The sequence below is a fragment of the Pteropus vampyrus genome, unplaced genomic scaffold (genome assembly GCF_000151845.1).
Source record: "Pteropus vampyrus isolate Shadow unplaced genomic scaffold, Pvam_2.0 Scaffold31, whole genome shotgun sequence".
Classification (NCBI taxonomy): Eukaryota; Metazoa; Chordata; class Mammalia; order Chiroptera; family Pteropodidae; genus Pteropus; species Pteropus vampyrus.
The window spans coordinates 9,917,118-9,932,233 of record NW_011888812.1 but is presented as its reverse complement, the minus strand read 5'-3'; the positions used below and the strand labels follow the sequence as shown (position 1 = coordinate 9,932,233).

Below are 15,116 nucleotides of genomic sequence, written 5' to 3'. Positions count from 1 at the left end.
GTTTAACTATTTTCTTCTTGATGTTTAGATTTACTTACAGTTAAAGACAAGCTCCTTTTGCAAGCTATAGTTGCTTAGTTCTATTCCTGGATATATATACCTGACTGAAAATATCCTTGACATATGATTTGGTTCTCTATAAGTCAGCCTGTTCCTATCATAGATATAGGTAATAAAGACTATCTGAGACATAATCATCTTACTGATAGAGTATTAAACTTCTCACATTTATAAGGCTGGCAGTGACATTCATTGCAGTTCACATTAGTGTTCCTCACCCTGTATATTTCATGTCTACTCTATGAGTGACAATATTCTGAGTCCTGTGACCAAGTGAAAAGCTGACCCCTTCTCTCAAGGAGTTCACTACCTTAAAGAGGGAAAGAGACCATGCAGTACCAACTGAAAATTGATGGCTAAGCGTATACAGAGCACTCAGAGCAAACTTTATGTACTTACAGGTAACCTAAAAGATGACAAATGTTTTGTATATGAAAATAGCTAATATTGTGTTGGCAGGGATTTCTCTCTAATTCAGAAAAGCTTCGAGGAGGAGGTGAGATTTTATTTAGGTTTAAAGACTAGAAAGGCTAATCTGGGTTGTTGTCTAGCTTCCAGGTACATCCTTTTAGCAGTGTCTCAATATAGGGCTTGTTAATAATGCTTTCCCACTGTGCATGTAGTATTAATGTCTGAACAGTGGATTTTAAATAGAAACTATTTCAAATTAGCTATCTTTATGTGACAAGTGTTGTTCTCCTAGGATCCCACAGCATCATATGTATGACTCTGGGGACTACTCAGGTTTATGAACTATTTGTGGTTTAAACAGACCCATTCACCATGTTCTTTCCCACTTATTTTTGCTCCATACTTTCCACTAGTTGGTGCCTCCACTTTAGAACAAAGTTGTAGAATCTTTTTTCCCATCTCAGGATCTAGGGGAACACAGACTGGCTGGGCCATTAGGGCAGAATGTCTTGAAGGATCTAGTTACTAAGATTTTTGTCAGGCTCCTATTTAGCAGAATCAAAATGTAGTTTTTACAAAATACCCAACCATCTTCTTATAAGTAACCCCACCACATGCATTAGGAATTCCTAATCTTTTAACCTTACTCAAAAAACTGTAGTCCTTTGACAAAAACCAAGTTAGCTGGTTGCTATATCTCAATGTCACAAGTCTCAAAATTTACAGTATTTTCCTTGGGCTTACTTTCCTACTCATGGGAAACCCATAAGATCATTGATCCTATAAATATTTCCTTCGTTCTAAAGTAAATGTGGAATTGGTAGTCAAGCCAGAGTATTTTGTAGTCTACTTTCTGATCTGACTTCATCTTTAACCATCAAACCCAAGGGACTTCTTTGTTAGCCCTCAGAACTCAGCCTTTCTGCCCCTGGGCAAATGGTAATGTGGTGATAGCAGTGAAGTGACACCATGCTGTTCAAAGTTTCCTCTGAACTGAGTGAGCCAGGCAGTGGATTAGAGCATTCACAGGCTTTGGGGCGCGGGGTTCTGTGTCTTCCTCTCTGGCTGCAGGCCTGGCCTCTTTCTTACATGTTGGCCCTGACTGACTCAGCCCACTAAGGCTGTACCCTGAAATGTACAGGTGTTATTTGACAGGAGCTTTTCACCCTTTACAAACTGGGCCTCCTAATGTGAATGTAGGCTCATAGAGCAATAATTCACGTGTAGGTGGCCTGTAAGGAAAGTTTTAACAAAAGAATTGGTTAAGAAGCTGATTTATTTTCTTGCTTTAACTCTCTTGTCATGTGCTGAGTGGGGGCGGAAGAGGAGGGGAGGGTGGGGAATGGTGCTGCTGAAAGCATTTATCTTCATTTCTGCCATCTCCCAGTGTTTATTACCCTGTGATCGACAGATGAGGAAAGCTGCCAGTCAAACCCACGTTCAGCACATTTCCATTTCCCTTCTTTGCAGATTTTAGGCTTTTGAAATCTGCATCCTCTTTGCAGCAATAAAGGTCGTTTCCCTCCTGCTGCTGACAAGCCCAAGACCCTCTGCTCCAATTCCACTTACTGGTGCTTCCACCAAACAATAAAAGCTGCAGGAGTCTCAGCAATTTAAGACAAGTGATTGGTGAGAGCTGTTCAGTGTTTGAGTCAGTCAGTCGCTTTCTTGTTCTCTCACCACTCTCTCTCGGTCCCCGCACCCCCCGCCCCCCAATCCTTATGCTGCTGAGGCACTCCCTTAAGCAACTCCATTGTACACCAATGAGAGGATGACTGCTTTCCTTTCTCCTGGCTTCACTCAGGGACCTCCTGCCTAAGTCAGTGTCCTCCCAGCAACAGGGGTTGCTGGGACCTAAATATAGAAAATGCCAGGTTGTAGGGGAACTCTTCGCACCCTTACCCACCTGCATGTCTTCTGTCAGAGGTAGAGGCTTTGAGGAAATCCCTGTCTGGTGGGAGTGAATGCTAGGTTTTTTGTTTTTGTTTGGGGGTTGGGTTTTTTCTCCATTTCTCCTGAAGACTGTGGGTTTTGGAATGCTGTTCCTCATAATTTTTCAGTAGCATGTGTTCTTGTGAGCTTGTTTGTTTGTCTTAAATAATGTTTGTGGGTGGAAGAAAGGTAATGATATTCGTTTCTTTAAAAATTCATGTTCTGCTTTCATAATTACTTGTCCCAATTACATCATTAGTGTACGTGTAGATCATTGCTTCATTAGGACATATATATCAAAGGCAGGCAGGTCTACAGAATGATGATGAAAATGGGCCTCAGCTTCTTCATCTTCCTACACAGGAGCATCTTAACTTGACTTCAGAGAGCTAGGAGATACCAGCCATCCTGTCAACAGTCAAGATTAATTCTGGGTTTTAATGTGATAGGAGGAAGGAGTGTGAGGACTCAGCGAAGAACAACTTACTTATCCTTTGCTGTAGAGTGGTAATACATTGTTGAACTCTGGATGACATTGTTACCTTCAAGGCTAATGATTGAATCATTAGCAATCCTTAAATTAAGAAGCAGAGTAGTCTTATGGCAGCCCACCACCTTTGGACTTTCTGAAGCTCACTAGTTTTAACGGCATGAGCCCTGTGCTCTGTTTGACCCTTTTGAATGGCTTGTTAAGGGAAAATAGAAATGCCAGTCTTAGAAGTTACATTCTTGCATCAGACCTAATTACTTTCGTGTAGATTTGAAAATGACTGATGTTACACCAAGTCTGTGAATGACTTTGTGTACACGCTCTCTAGATGTGTATCTCCTCTTTCAAGGCATGTTAAAAACTAATACTAATACTGCAAGCGATCTAAAGTAGTGTAATAGAAACAGGAAGTAGAATTGTGGTTACCTGGGGCTTGCTGTGCGGGAGTTGCTTAATAGGTACAGAGTTTCAGATTTGCAAGAGGTAAAAGTTCTGGAGCTCTGTTTCACAACACTGTGAATATATGTAACACTGCTGACCCTATACACTTAAAATGGTTAAAATGGTAAATTTATGTTATGTGTTTTTTACTACAGTTTTTAAAAATACTGTTAATATCAGATTCTTTGCACTACTTATTCTGGATAGGAAAGCTTTATTTCTGCTTTGGGCATAATGAACATCAGATTTCTCTTCCTCTTGTTGGCCTGTATAAAGCTTACTCTGTTATGGCTACTTAATCCTGGTTTGAATTGTTTTGAGAAAGTTTTGATGAGGCTGTGATATGTACAAATATTTCATAACTGTTTCTTTTCCCTTTCAAACTGTCAAAACCCTTGAATTGTATACTTTAAGTATTCCTTACTAAGTTCCTTGTTGAGTTCTCAGACTATTATATTATCATTTGTTATTTTGTTGGCCTCATCCAATGCCTTTGACCCCAACAGGGTCTTTCTCAGGTCTGTCCCTTAAAGTTCATGATTTGTGTGTGGACTAATGCTATCCATATTCTTAGGAGCAGGAGCTTTGGAGCCTTTAGTTTATTGGACAATAATAAAATTATGTTGATTTAGGGGCCCAGTTCCTGCTAAGAGAATGTCATTGACGTCTATACCTACAGAATATTTACCCTTTCATTTATGTTAAATATATTTTAAACATACGTTGTATAATGACTGTCATCAGTTTAAGTGACCAGCTAGAGCAGTTATTAAACAACCTAAATCCGGTAGACCACACACCTTACTAAGAACATTTCCTGTGTCAGAATTATAAACACCCACATTATACCTGTTTGGGATTTTATTTTTGTGTTTTTACAGAAAATGATGTCCCCTAATATTCTTATTTTTTATTTTAGCCTCAGAAAAAGTGAAGACTTGGTTTCAGCTATAGGTAATATACTCAGAATTGATCTTTGAAAACCCATTTTGTCCTCCGAAAGGAAGTAATTCTGTTTTCCTCAGACACTTATGATTGCTGGGTTCTGTGCAGTCTATTTTCTATAAATAAAAAATATTATCTTATTCTCATACGAACCTGTGGTTCACTTATAAACATACAATGGAACATTATTCAGCCATAAAGAGAAATGAAGTACTGATACATGCTATGATATAGATGAACTTGGAAAACATTATGCTAAATGAAAGAAGCCAAACACAGCCACTTGTTTTATGATTGCATTTATATGAACTGTCTAGGAGAGGCAAAGCTGGAGACAGAAAGTAGATTAGTGGTTGCCTAGGGCTAAGGAGGGAGTCGGGTAGAGTGGCGGGGGAGTGATTGCTAATGGGTAAGGCATTGCGGGGAGATGAAAATATTCTGAAATTGGATAGTAGTGATGGTTCTTATGAAATTAATTTTGATCGTGGTTGTACAACTGTGTGGATATAGTGAAAACCCATGAATTATATACTTAAAGTAGGTGAATTGTGCGGTATGTGAATTATATATAGATAAAGCTGATATTTTTAAACAAACTATAATTTGGTCATTTTTCTCAATGTCAAAACCATAAATGAGAACTAAGAGAAACTTCTACCCTTGGAGGAATTCTTGTTTACTGCCATCAGGAATTCTTTCCAGGTCCCCAGGCTATAGAATAATTGACTGTGCTCTTAGTTGAAACTTTTAAGTGGTGATAAGGTGACAAAGTGAGTTTGACAAAGTGCTTAGTTATATCCCCTTCTTAGAACAAATATAAAGACTGCATTTGAATGAAGCTTTCTGGAAAGAAGTAAACTCTTTCTAGGATGTCATTCAATATATACATAGAGAGGAAGAATGCTTTTTATGTCCAAATAATCCTGTGTTGTATTATTGCTGTAAGAAGAGTTATTTTTCATAGACAAATCAATTTATTATAAAGAGCTCAAACAATCTATAAGAAGAAACTTGAAATAACCAAACATAAAAATACATGTAAGATGTGGATAGGCAGTGTACATCAAAAGAAATACAAAGAGCTAATAAACAAATAAAAAGATGCTCACCAATACTGGAAATTCTTTAAGATACGCAAAAGCATACCAAAAATGGGGTTGCCATTTTTTACTTCACAAAATGACCCAAATTTATACTGAGTAGTATTTTTTAATGATAGCCTTATTGAGATATACTTCACATACCATATAGTTCACCTGTTTAAAATATACCATTCATTGGTTTTTAGTATATTCACAGAGTTGTGCAACCATTGCCGCTATTTACGTATTTTAGAACATTTTTATCACCTTGTAGAAAACCCCATACCTATTAGCATTCACTTCCTCCTCCACTTCCCTGCACCCTCCAGCCCTAGGCAACTGCTGATCTACTTTTCGTCTCTATAGCTTTGTCTGTTCTAGATATTTCATGTAAATGGAATCATACAGTGTGTGGTCCTTTGAGACTGGCTTTCTGTGAATTTTGAATAGTTGACAAGTAGTTCAGTTATACCTGCGTGGGGTTTCTAGTCTCAGTTCTACTGACCAATTAGCATGCTGGTTCTTGGCTTCATATCACACCCTAGCAGAAAGACAGTAACTGTGTTTTCAGGCTGATGAGTGTTTGTGCCCCCAGCCCCGTTCTTGTTCTGTCTTCCTAGCAGCAGCACAGTCAGAGATGCCCATTTTGAATGAGACAGCCTCATATTGAACAATCTTATAGGACTAAAATATAATTTAATCGTTTCCTTCTTTGTAACTTGCCCTTTTTTACCCTCTCAAATTAGCTTTTCTGATAGATTTGCTAATGATTCCCATTGTTCCATATTTTCACCATACTGTTGAATCATACTCTTCATTTCCTTGCTCCTAGAACATCTTGGAGAGAGGCTAGAAAAGCCTTTTTGGAAAAAAAAGGTTCCTAATTCTCCTTTCCAAGCAACAGAAGAGAGGAGTCTGAGAGAAGCAGAGAGATGCATGCAGGCGCTCAGGCTTGGTGGAGTTCACCTACCATGTGACAGGCATGGTTATTAAGATTTTATCCCTAGACACATTCCCAAGGTTTCTGGTCTACAAGTTGAAGACCTGACTCCGAGAATGAGGCTTGACAGACTGGTTTTTGCCTTTGTTGTTCTCTGGTAGTTGGCCAGGATGACTGGGTTTAAGTGTCTTTTCTCCCTTGTTGTGTTTCTCGTCATAATAATCCTTATTTACTCTTTTGCTCTGAGGCTCCAGGGGAAGAACTCTGTGGTTGTGTGATAAAAAGTGAACTGCCATGACTAACAGTATTCTTATGGACAACTGCTGTTTCCACGGTCTCCTGGAACATAAAATATGAATGAGATTCTTGAGAGCACACATGTGCGCACGCCCTCTCCCTCGCCCTCTCCTCTCTCCCCTCTCCCTCCCTCCCTCCCTCCCTCTCTCCCTCTCTCCTTTCTCTCTCTCTCTCTCTCTCTCTCTCTCTCAATTAATAGACTTTTTTTTAGAGCATTCTTAACTTTACAGAAAAATTGAGTGGAAAGTACAAAGAGTGCCTGTATACCTCCTTCCGCACACACACCCATAGCCTCTCCCACTATCATGAACCAACATTGACACATCATTATCATCCAAAGTCCATAGATTACATTAGGTTTTGCTCTTAGTGTTGTAATTCTGTGGGTTTTGGCAAATGCCTGATGCTATTTGTCTACCATTATAGTATCATACAAAATAGTTTCACTGCCCGAAAAATCTCTTTGTGTTCCACTTATATATCTCCGTCCCCTACAAACCCTTGGCAACCACTGATCTTTTTTCTGTGTCCATAGTTTTGACTTTTCCAAAGTTACATAGTTAAAATTATATAGTATGTAGCTTTTTGCTTCTTTCACTTAGTACTATACATTTAAATATCCTCCATGTCTTTTCATGGTTTGATGGCTCATTTCTTTTTAAAGGTGAATAATATTCCATTGAATGGATGTGCCAGAGTTTATCCATTCTCCTATTAAAATCTTTTGTTGCTTCTAAGTTATGGAAGTTATGAATAAAGCTGCTATAAATATCTGTGTATGAGCATGTGCTTTCAACTCATTTGAGTAAATACCAAGGGGCATGATTGCTGAATCATATGGTAAGAGTATGTTTAGTTTTCCAAGAAACTGCCAAACTCTTCCAAAGTGGCTGTACCATTTTGTATTCCCACCAGCAATGAGTAAGAGTTCCTGTTGTCTACATCCTCTTCAGCATTTGGTATTATCAGTAGTTTGGATTTTAGTTATTCTGGTAAGTGTGAAGTAGTTTCTCATTGCTGTTAATTTGCAGTTACCTAATGAGGAATGATGTCGAGCATCTTTTCATATGCTTATTTGCCATCTATGTATCTTCTTTGGTGAGGTATCTGTTCAGATCCTTTGCCCATTTTTAAATAGGTTGTTTTGTTATTGTTGAATTTTGAGAGTTCTTTGTATATTTTGGATGCCAGTTCTTTATCATATAAATGTTTGGCAAAGATTTTCTCCCAGACTATTGCTGTCATTCATTCTCTTTTAAAAGTGTCTTTTTTAAGAGCAGTCACAGGTTTACAGAAAGATTGAGCTTTTACAGAGCAGAAATTTTTAATTTTAATACGGTTAAGTTTGTCAGCTTTTTCCTTAATGGATTGTGCTTTTGGCATTATATCTTAAAAGTCTTTATCCAACCCAAAGTCACTTAGATTTTCTCCTACATTATATCCTTGGAATAATAGTTTATGTGTTATGTCTAGGTTTATGATCCAATTTGAGTTAATTTTTGCTAAAGTGTAAGGTTTATGTCTAGATTAATTTTTTGACATGTGGATGTTCAATCATTCTAGCACCATTTTTGAAAAGACTGTAATTTATCTATTGAATTGTCTTTATGTCTTTGTCAAAGACCAGTTGACTATACTTGTATGTTAATTTCTGGGCTTTTTATTATGTTCCATTGGTCTGTCTATTCTTTTGCTAAGGCCTCAGTATCTTTCTTTCTATAACTTTATAGTAAGTCTTGAAGTCAGATAGTGTCTTTCTTGACTTCTGGTCTTTGCATTGGCTCTGGATCTTTGCCTTTTCAGATAAACTTTAAGATCAGTTTGTCAGTGTTCACAAAGTAATGTTCTGGGATTTTGATTGGGATCGTGTTGACTCTGTGAATTGACATCTTAACAGTATTGAGTCCTTCTATCCGTGAACATAGAATATCTCTCTAATATTTATTTATATCCTTTGTGATTTCTTTTATCAGTGTTTTAGTTTTCATCATGTAGATTTATACCTACATATTTCTTTTTTAGGGCTAATGTAAATGATATTATGTTTTTAATTTCATTTTCTAATTCCCATTCTAATTATTCATTTGTTCATTGTTGGTATATAGGAAAGCTGTTCACTTTTTATATATTAACCTTGTATACTCCAGCCTTGTTATAATCACTTAATAGTTCCAGAGTTATTTTTTTCCTTTGAATTTTCTACATAGACAATCATGTCATCTGTGAATAAAGACAGTTTATTTCTTTTTGTCTAATCTATATTAGGCAAAATTAATTCTTAATTCTTAATTACTTCTCTATATTTTCTTGTCTTATAGCAGCGATCCCCAACCTTTTTGGCACCAGGGACTGGTATTCCTATGAGAATCTAATGCCTGATGATCTGAGGTGGTGCTGAGGCAGTGATGCTAGCTAGTGCTGGGGAGCAGCTGCAAATGCAGATAAAGCTTCACTCGCTCACCTCCTGCTGTTCAGCCTGGTACCTAACAGGCTACAGACTAGTACTAGTCTGCAGCCTGGGGTTGGGGACCTCTGTCTTATAGCATTAGCTAGGACTGTAGTACAGTGTTGAAGAGGATTGGTAAGAGGAGACATCCTTGCTTGTTCCCAGCATTGAAGGAAAAGCATATAGTTTCTCACCATTAAGTATCAGCTGTAGGGTTGGTTTTTTTTGTTTGTTTGTTTGTTTGTTTTTTTAATCTAATTGAGTAAAGAAGTTCTCTCTTCCTAGTTTGCTGGTAGTTCCTCCTCCCCATCGCCCCATAAATAGGTCTTGGATTTTGTCAAATGCTTTCCCTCCGTCTGTTCATATGATCACAGGATTTTTCTTCTTTATCTTGTGATGTATTAGATTATATTAATTGATTTTCAGATGTCAGATAAGCCTTGCATACCTGGGATAAATCCCATTTGATCATAGTAGATAATTTTTTGATACATTCTTAGATTTGATTTGCTAATATTTTGTTGAGGATTTTTGCTTCCATGTTCATAATGGATATTAGTCTGTATTTTCTTTCTTCAGTGTCTCTGCCTGGTTTTGGTATTGTAGTAATGTGGACCTCATAGAATGAGTTAGGAAATAGTCCCACTTCTGTTTTCTGGAAGAGATTATAGACATTTAGTAGAATTTCTTTCTTAGATGTTTGGTAGAACTTACCAGGGCCTAGGTGCTTTCTCTTTTGGGGGGTTATTAATGATTGATTCAGTTTAATAGATATAGGCCTATTCAGATTATCTATTTCTTGTGTAAATTTTGGTGGACTGTGTCTTTCAGGGATTTGGCCCATTTCATCTGGGTTATCAAATTTGCAGATGTTGAGTTGTTTATAATAATCCTTTATTATCCACATAGTGTCCATAGAATCAGTAGTAGTGTCCCCTCTTTTATTTCTGATAATAATTTGTATGTTCTTTCCTTTTTTTTTTTTTTTAAGTTGACCTGGCTAGAAGTTTGATTTCATCGATCTTTTCAAAGAACCAGCTTTTGGTTTCATTGATTTTTTTTTTTTCCTCTATTGATTTTTTGTTTTCAGTTTCATCGATTTCTGCTCTAATTTTTATTTATTTATTTTATTCTACTTACTTCGGATTTAATTTGCTTTTCTTTTTGTTTCCTAAGAGGGAAGCTTAAATGATTTTAGGTATTTTCTTCTTTCCAACGTATGCATTCAATAAGGTCAGTTTCCCTCTTAGCAGTGCTTTTGCTGTATCCCACAAATGTTAATAAGTTGTATTTTCGTTTTCATTTAGTTCAAATAGTTTTAAATTTCTCTTGGGATGTCCTCTTTGAGCCTGTGTTATTTAAAGAGTTTTGCTTAATCTCCAAGTATTTTGATATTTTCCAGTTATCTTTTTGTTAACTGATTTCTAAAGTTTAATTCCCTTGTAGTCTGACAGCATACTTTATATGATTTATAGTCTTTTAAATTTGTTACAGTGTGTTTTATGGCCCAGAATGTGGTCTGTTTTTCAAGGAGAAAGTTACTAAAGAGTCTAGGGCTTAGACATTTGACCTTAATTCTTAATTACTTCTCTCTCTTGGTGCTGGCACATTATTTGGGCCAGTCTCTTACAAAATGACCTCTATGAGCTGTTGTTGATTACCGAGCTATACTTGAAGAGAAAAAGCATGCAGAAATAAGAGTAAATTATCAAAATAATTTTACTAGTAGGTATTTATTAGACATTTATTATTTGCCATTACATTAGATTTATTGTTTCAGTAAAAGTTTGCACCAGCAGAGAGGTTGTAGGTATTATTATTATACCTATACAGATTTCTTTATCTATTAAGAGAGGCCAGGGATGTTTCTAAACATCCTATAATGCACAAGGCCCACTCTATTTTACAGATAAAGAAAACCTTTATCAGAGATTAATTTACATAAAGTCACACTACTGTAGGTACTAGCAAGAAATGTCAAAATTACATCTGTCTGGTTCTGAAGCCTGTATTCTTTGAAACCATGCAAAAAATAATCAACAAGTCATAAGATCCCAGTTCAAGCCAGACTCTAATCCATGACAGAAATGGAAAACTTTGCTAAAGGAATATTAGTAGAATGCTGTGCCTTTGACTAGCTTCTTTCTAAACTCAGTATCACTGATAGTTTTGGTGTTGTTGGCAGGGGGCATTCCAGTAGTGCACTTATTAAGAGCATCTGTCTTGTAATTAAAATGTAGGCTATATTTGTGTAGCTTGGAGTTTCCTAAACTTCAGGGATGATTTTGATCCCCAGGGAACATTTGGCAATATCTGGAGACATTTTTTGGTTGACACAACTAGGTGAGAGGGAGTGTTGTGCTACTGGCATCCAGTGGGTAGAGGCTAGGGATGCTGCTAAACATCCTGCAATTCACAAGACCCACCTTATCCTCTAAACAAAGGATTATGTGGCCCAAAATATCAATAGTGGAGGTTGAGAAACCCTGAGTCTAGCTTGTTCCATTTTTTTTTTTTTTTATTACCAAGAAAATCTTGAGGCCTCAGAAATCCTTCAGCAGTCTCTCAGGACTTGGTTTCCGAGGCTGAGTGCTTCCTATGTAAATACTTTGTAGCTTAGTCCCTTAACTCATTCTGGCACATTTCTTACACCTTCAGCCTAGTGGCCAGAAGCCTATTAAATGGTTGGCATTTTTTAATAGGGTGATTCTTTTTCTTTTTGATGTTGGCCTGCAGTTCTTGGAGAAGAGAAGCTGGTGACAATACTTTAATCTGTTGCTGGCATCTTTAGCTCCCTAATCTATATTTACACGGCACCAAAAACCAACTTTCCCTGGTGCCAAACTCCTTTTCTCCCCACACTCTGGCACTGTTGGCAGAGAACACCTCCCCAGTCTCTTCCACACAGTGCAACCATACATGTTTGTTTTATTGCACAGCTGTTCTCCAGAAGATGTTTCATGAGGCATGTACAAGATGCTTCTGGAGCTGTGGGTTGGACTCTTAATTATTTGTGTTCCCAGTTGCAGATCCACAGCATTCTTAAAGCATCTGCTATTTTCCTTAACTGTTTTCCTGTTCATAGCTCTTATCCTCTCCCCCAGATTTTAAGCTCCTAGAATATGGGGTTTGTTTCTTTATTTTCTACCTTCTTTTAGCAACTAGAATTCCATTCATCATATACTGAGGAAATCAGCTTATCGTTCTTCCATTTTGGATTATATGCTTTTCTATTAAAAGTTAGGGGAAATGATAAGGAAATAAAGTAATTTGAGAGAAACTAGTGATCAAAGAAAGATGTCAGCCATTTAGCAGATAAGCAAGCCAGGGGAACAATTCATAAACTCAGTAGAATTGAGCCTGGGTCAGAGTGAAAAAATAATTCTTTCTTGGGAGATGGTAGACCTTAGAGTTAAAAAATGATTTTCATTATCAAGGAGGCCTAGAAAAATCATGGACTTTCCTACTAAGAAGTCCTATAGGATGCTTACCCTCCTTTTGACCCAGAAGTTCAGCAGAAGTTCTCAGTTAGATGTAATAATTATAGAACTTTCTGTAAAGGTTAAAAGCAAGGGCATATACTTACCTTATTTGAGTGATATGTCCCAGGGCCCTCGGTAGGGGTTTAAGGTCAGTGGGCTCATTGACAGCACCCTCAAATGCTGTCTTTCTCAAGCCTTCAGGGAGATCATGACTATTTGTATCTATGTCTTTGAATCTGCAAGATTTTGAAGAACATGTTGTTTGGAGGGTATTGTTTTCTCTAGAATGCTATTTCTCAAACTTTATTTCATTATTACCCTCCTGAAGAGCCTTTTTAGACATTTTTTTCCCCGATCATCTCTCTTCCCATGAAATTTTAATATCACAGATATGCTGTGTATCTGTACTTTGAAGGGGAACTAGTGATTGTACGAAGATTTTTTCCCCCCATGAGCTAGTTTTCACCCGCATGGGGGCAATAGTGCCCATGTTGAGAACACATAACCTAGAAGGATCATCATCTTGGAAATAAGCTTTTATAATATTTGTACCTTTCTTTGCAAATTGAAACTAGGACAAGGACATTATTAGTAAACTAATGTTGAAAAGAGTCTTCTCATGCAGTGGCCTGCAGCAGCAGGAGAAGGGTAAGAAGAGTACTTTTCTCATATTTCATGGCTTGTGTGGAGGACATTTTCTCTCTGAACAATCTCTTGACCATTTCAGGAAAAAACAGGGTAACACCAAGAGTAGCAGAGCAATACATGTAGCTTTCTAAAGAGAAAAAAAAAAAATACAGATGACAAGACCCTTTTGCAGTGACGTGCGGAGAAGCAAATTGGTGATACTGAATAATTTAGGTATAAAATTGTCCATTGTTCCGAGACTAGTAAGCTGTAACAAGTTCAGTTTCCCAAAGTAGGAGTTGATTTGCAGCAGAGAACACCATTTAGGTTGCCTAGCGTGCAAGGATGTTCTATTTCCCCAAGAGGGTTTGGCTCTGTCTGATCAGAAGGGTGGTTGTGTATGAAATGCACCTCAGAAGGAGGAGGAGGAAATGACATGTTCATGTAAATGAAATACAACTGCAAATTAAAGTGTCACCCTGTTAAAAATCCATTTTTTATTTAATTGGTTACCAAGGAAAAAATGTCATACAGAAGTGTATATCTCAGGGAAAGTTAAACCGTGAGATGTTACAAGTGAATCTGGATTCAAGGAAGTTCTCATGAGGTAGTGTGGGGGGAGAGCTAGAAAATATTGTCTTAATAAAAATATTTTGATGCTGAAAAGCTAGGCTCATAAATTTATGCTGTGTTACATACCAGGGGTCCAGAAGAAATGAACAAGTGTTACCTCGTTTATTTTTTACTGTCTCTATCCAGTCAGCAGTATAGCGGCTGCCTCTTCCCTGGAGGAAGCCTCCTTTTGAGATGTTTTATTAAGAAGAAGGTCATATACAAAGGAGGAGATGCTTTCTCCCAAAGAGCGCCACTCGCTACAGAGACATCCAGGGACTGAAATGCTTTTCTGTGTGGCTTTTCTCTGTTAATGGTATCCTCCCATTTTTCACTTTCTCTTTCCCACATTTTTGTGAAAATTCATTTGTGTCTTTAGATTGTGAGCCTACCAAACAGGATATGTACAGTACCTGCCACATTGTTGGCACTAAGTAAATGTTAAGTAATAATGAGAGGGGGTGATGAATGGGATTATATAGTTCCACGTAGAACTGTTCTTGAGAAACATGTCTGGTTTCTCTTCGAGATAGGAACTTGACAGATGGCACTCGTCAGCTGTCTTCAGCCCTAGTTGTGGTTCTTCCCTTCCCTCCCCCAACTAATCCCAATATTGATTTATGTTTGCAGTGGAAACATGTGGATAAATACTATAATGTACTCTCTTTGTCTTCTCCCCAACCAGGGGCGGTGATTGGTGACGGACAGTCTGCTGTGGCCAGTAACATTGCCAATACTACCTACCGGCTCCAGTGGTGGGACTTCACTAAATTTGACCTCCCAGAAATCAGTAATGGTAAGCCAAGGTAGAACTTGGGGTGCTGGTGGAAGGAGATTCTCTTACAGGTGAGCCAGAACTCAGAAATCCATGTAGCATTGGACTTTTCATCGTCTCATCGAAAAGCTGATTGCCATGTTCCGTGTCTGCCACACTTAAATTAGCAAACATGCACAGAGCAAGAGTGCCCACATCATGAGTTTGCAGTCACTTAAAAGTCCTTGATAATTGTTAATAAACCAGGACTCTACTGTCTTGCACTTACTTGTGCACTTTAAATCTTTTAAAAACCAAAGCATGTTTGTGTTTGTTTCTATTAAATTTTATCTTACTAGCGTCAATTGCAGTGCCTAGTTCCTGCCTCTCAACGTCTTTCTGAACTTTGAGTCAGTTTTTTCTCACAATCTTACATTGTCTAGTAACTTGATGATCATGTTTTCTCTGTCTTCCTTTGGACTGGTTGCAAAAGTGGTGAATCAGTTAGGACATTGCACCATGCCTTGTGATATATGTCACTGTAGACTTCCTCTGTGTTGATTTTGATTCATGAATTAGCACCCTGCGCTTGAGTGT

At 37.7% G+C, this 15,116-nt stretch overlaps 1 protein-coding gene across 9 annotated transcripts in view; it reads left to right on the top strand.

Annotated features, from left to right (window-relative positions):
- The window catches only part of AMBRA1 (autophagy and beclin 1 regulator 1), a 147,658-nt gene that overhangs the window by 95,269 nt on the left and 37,273 nt on the right, over positions 1 to 15,116 (top strand). For all 9 annotated transcript variants that reach the window (XM_023528727.1, XM_023528723.1, XM_011356918.2 and 6 more), the window contains one exon: positions 14,451 to 14,561. In XM_023528727.1, coding sequence (XP_023384495.1) covers positions 14,451 to 14,561 — 111 coding nt within the window. The remainder of the gene's footprint in view (positions 1 to 14,450; positions 14,562 to 15,116) is intronic.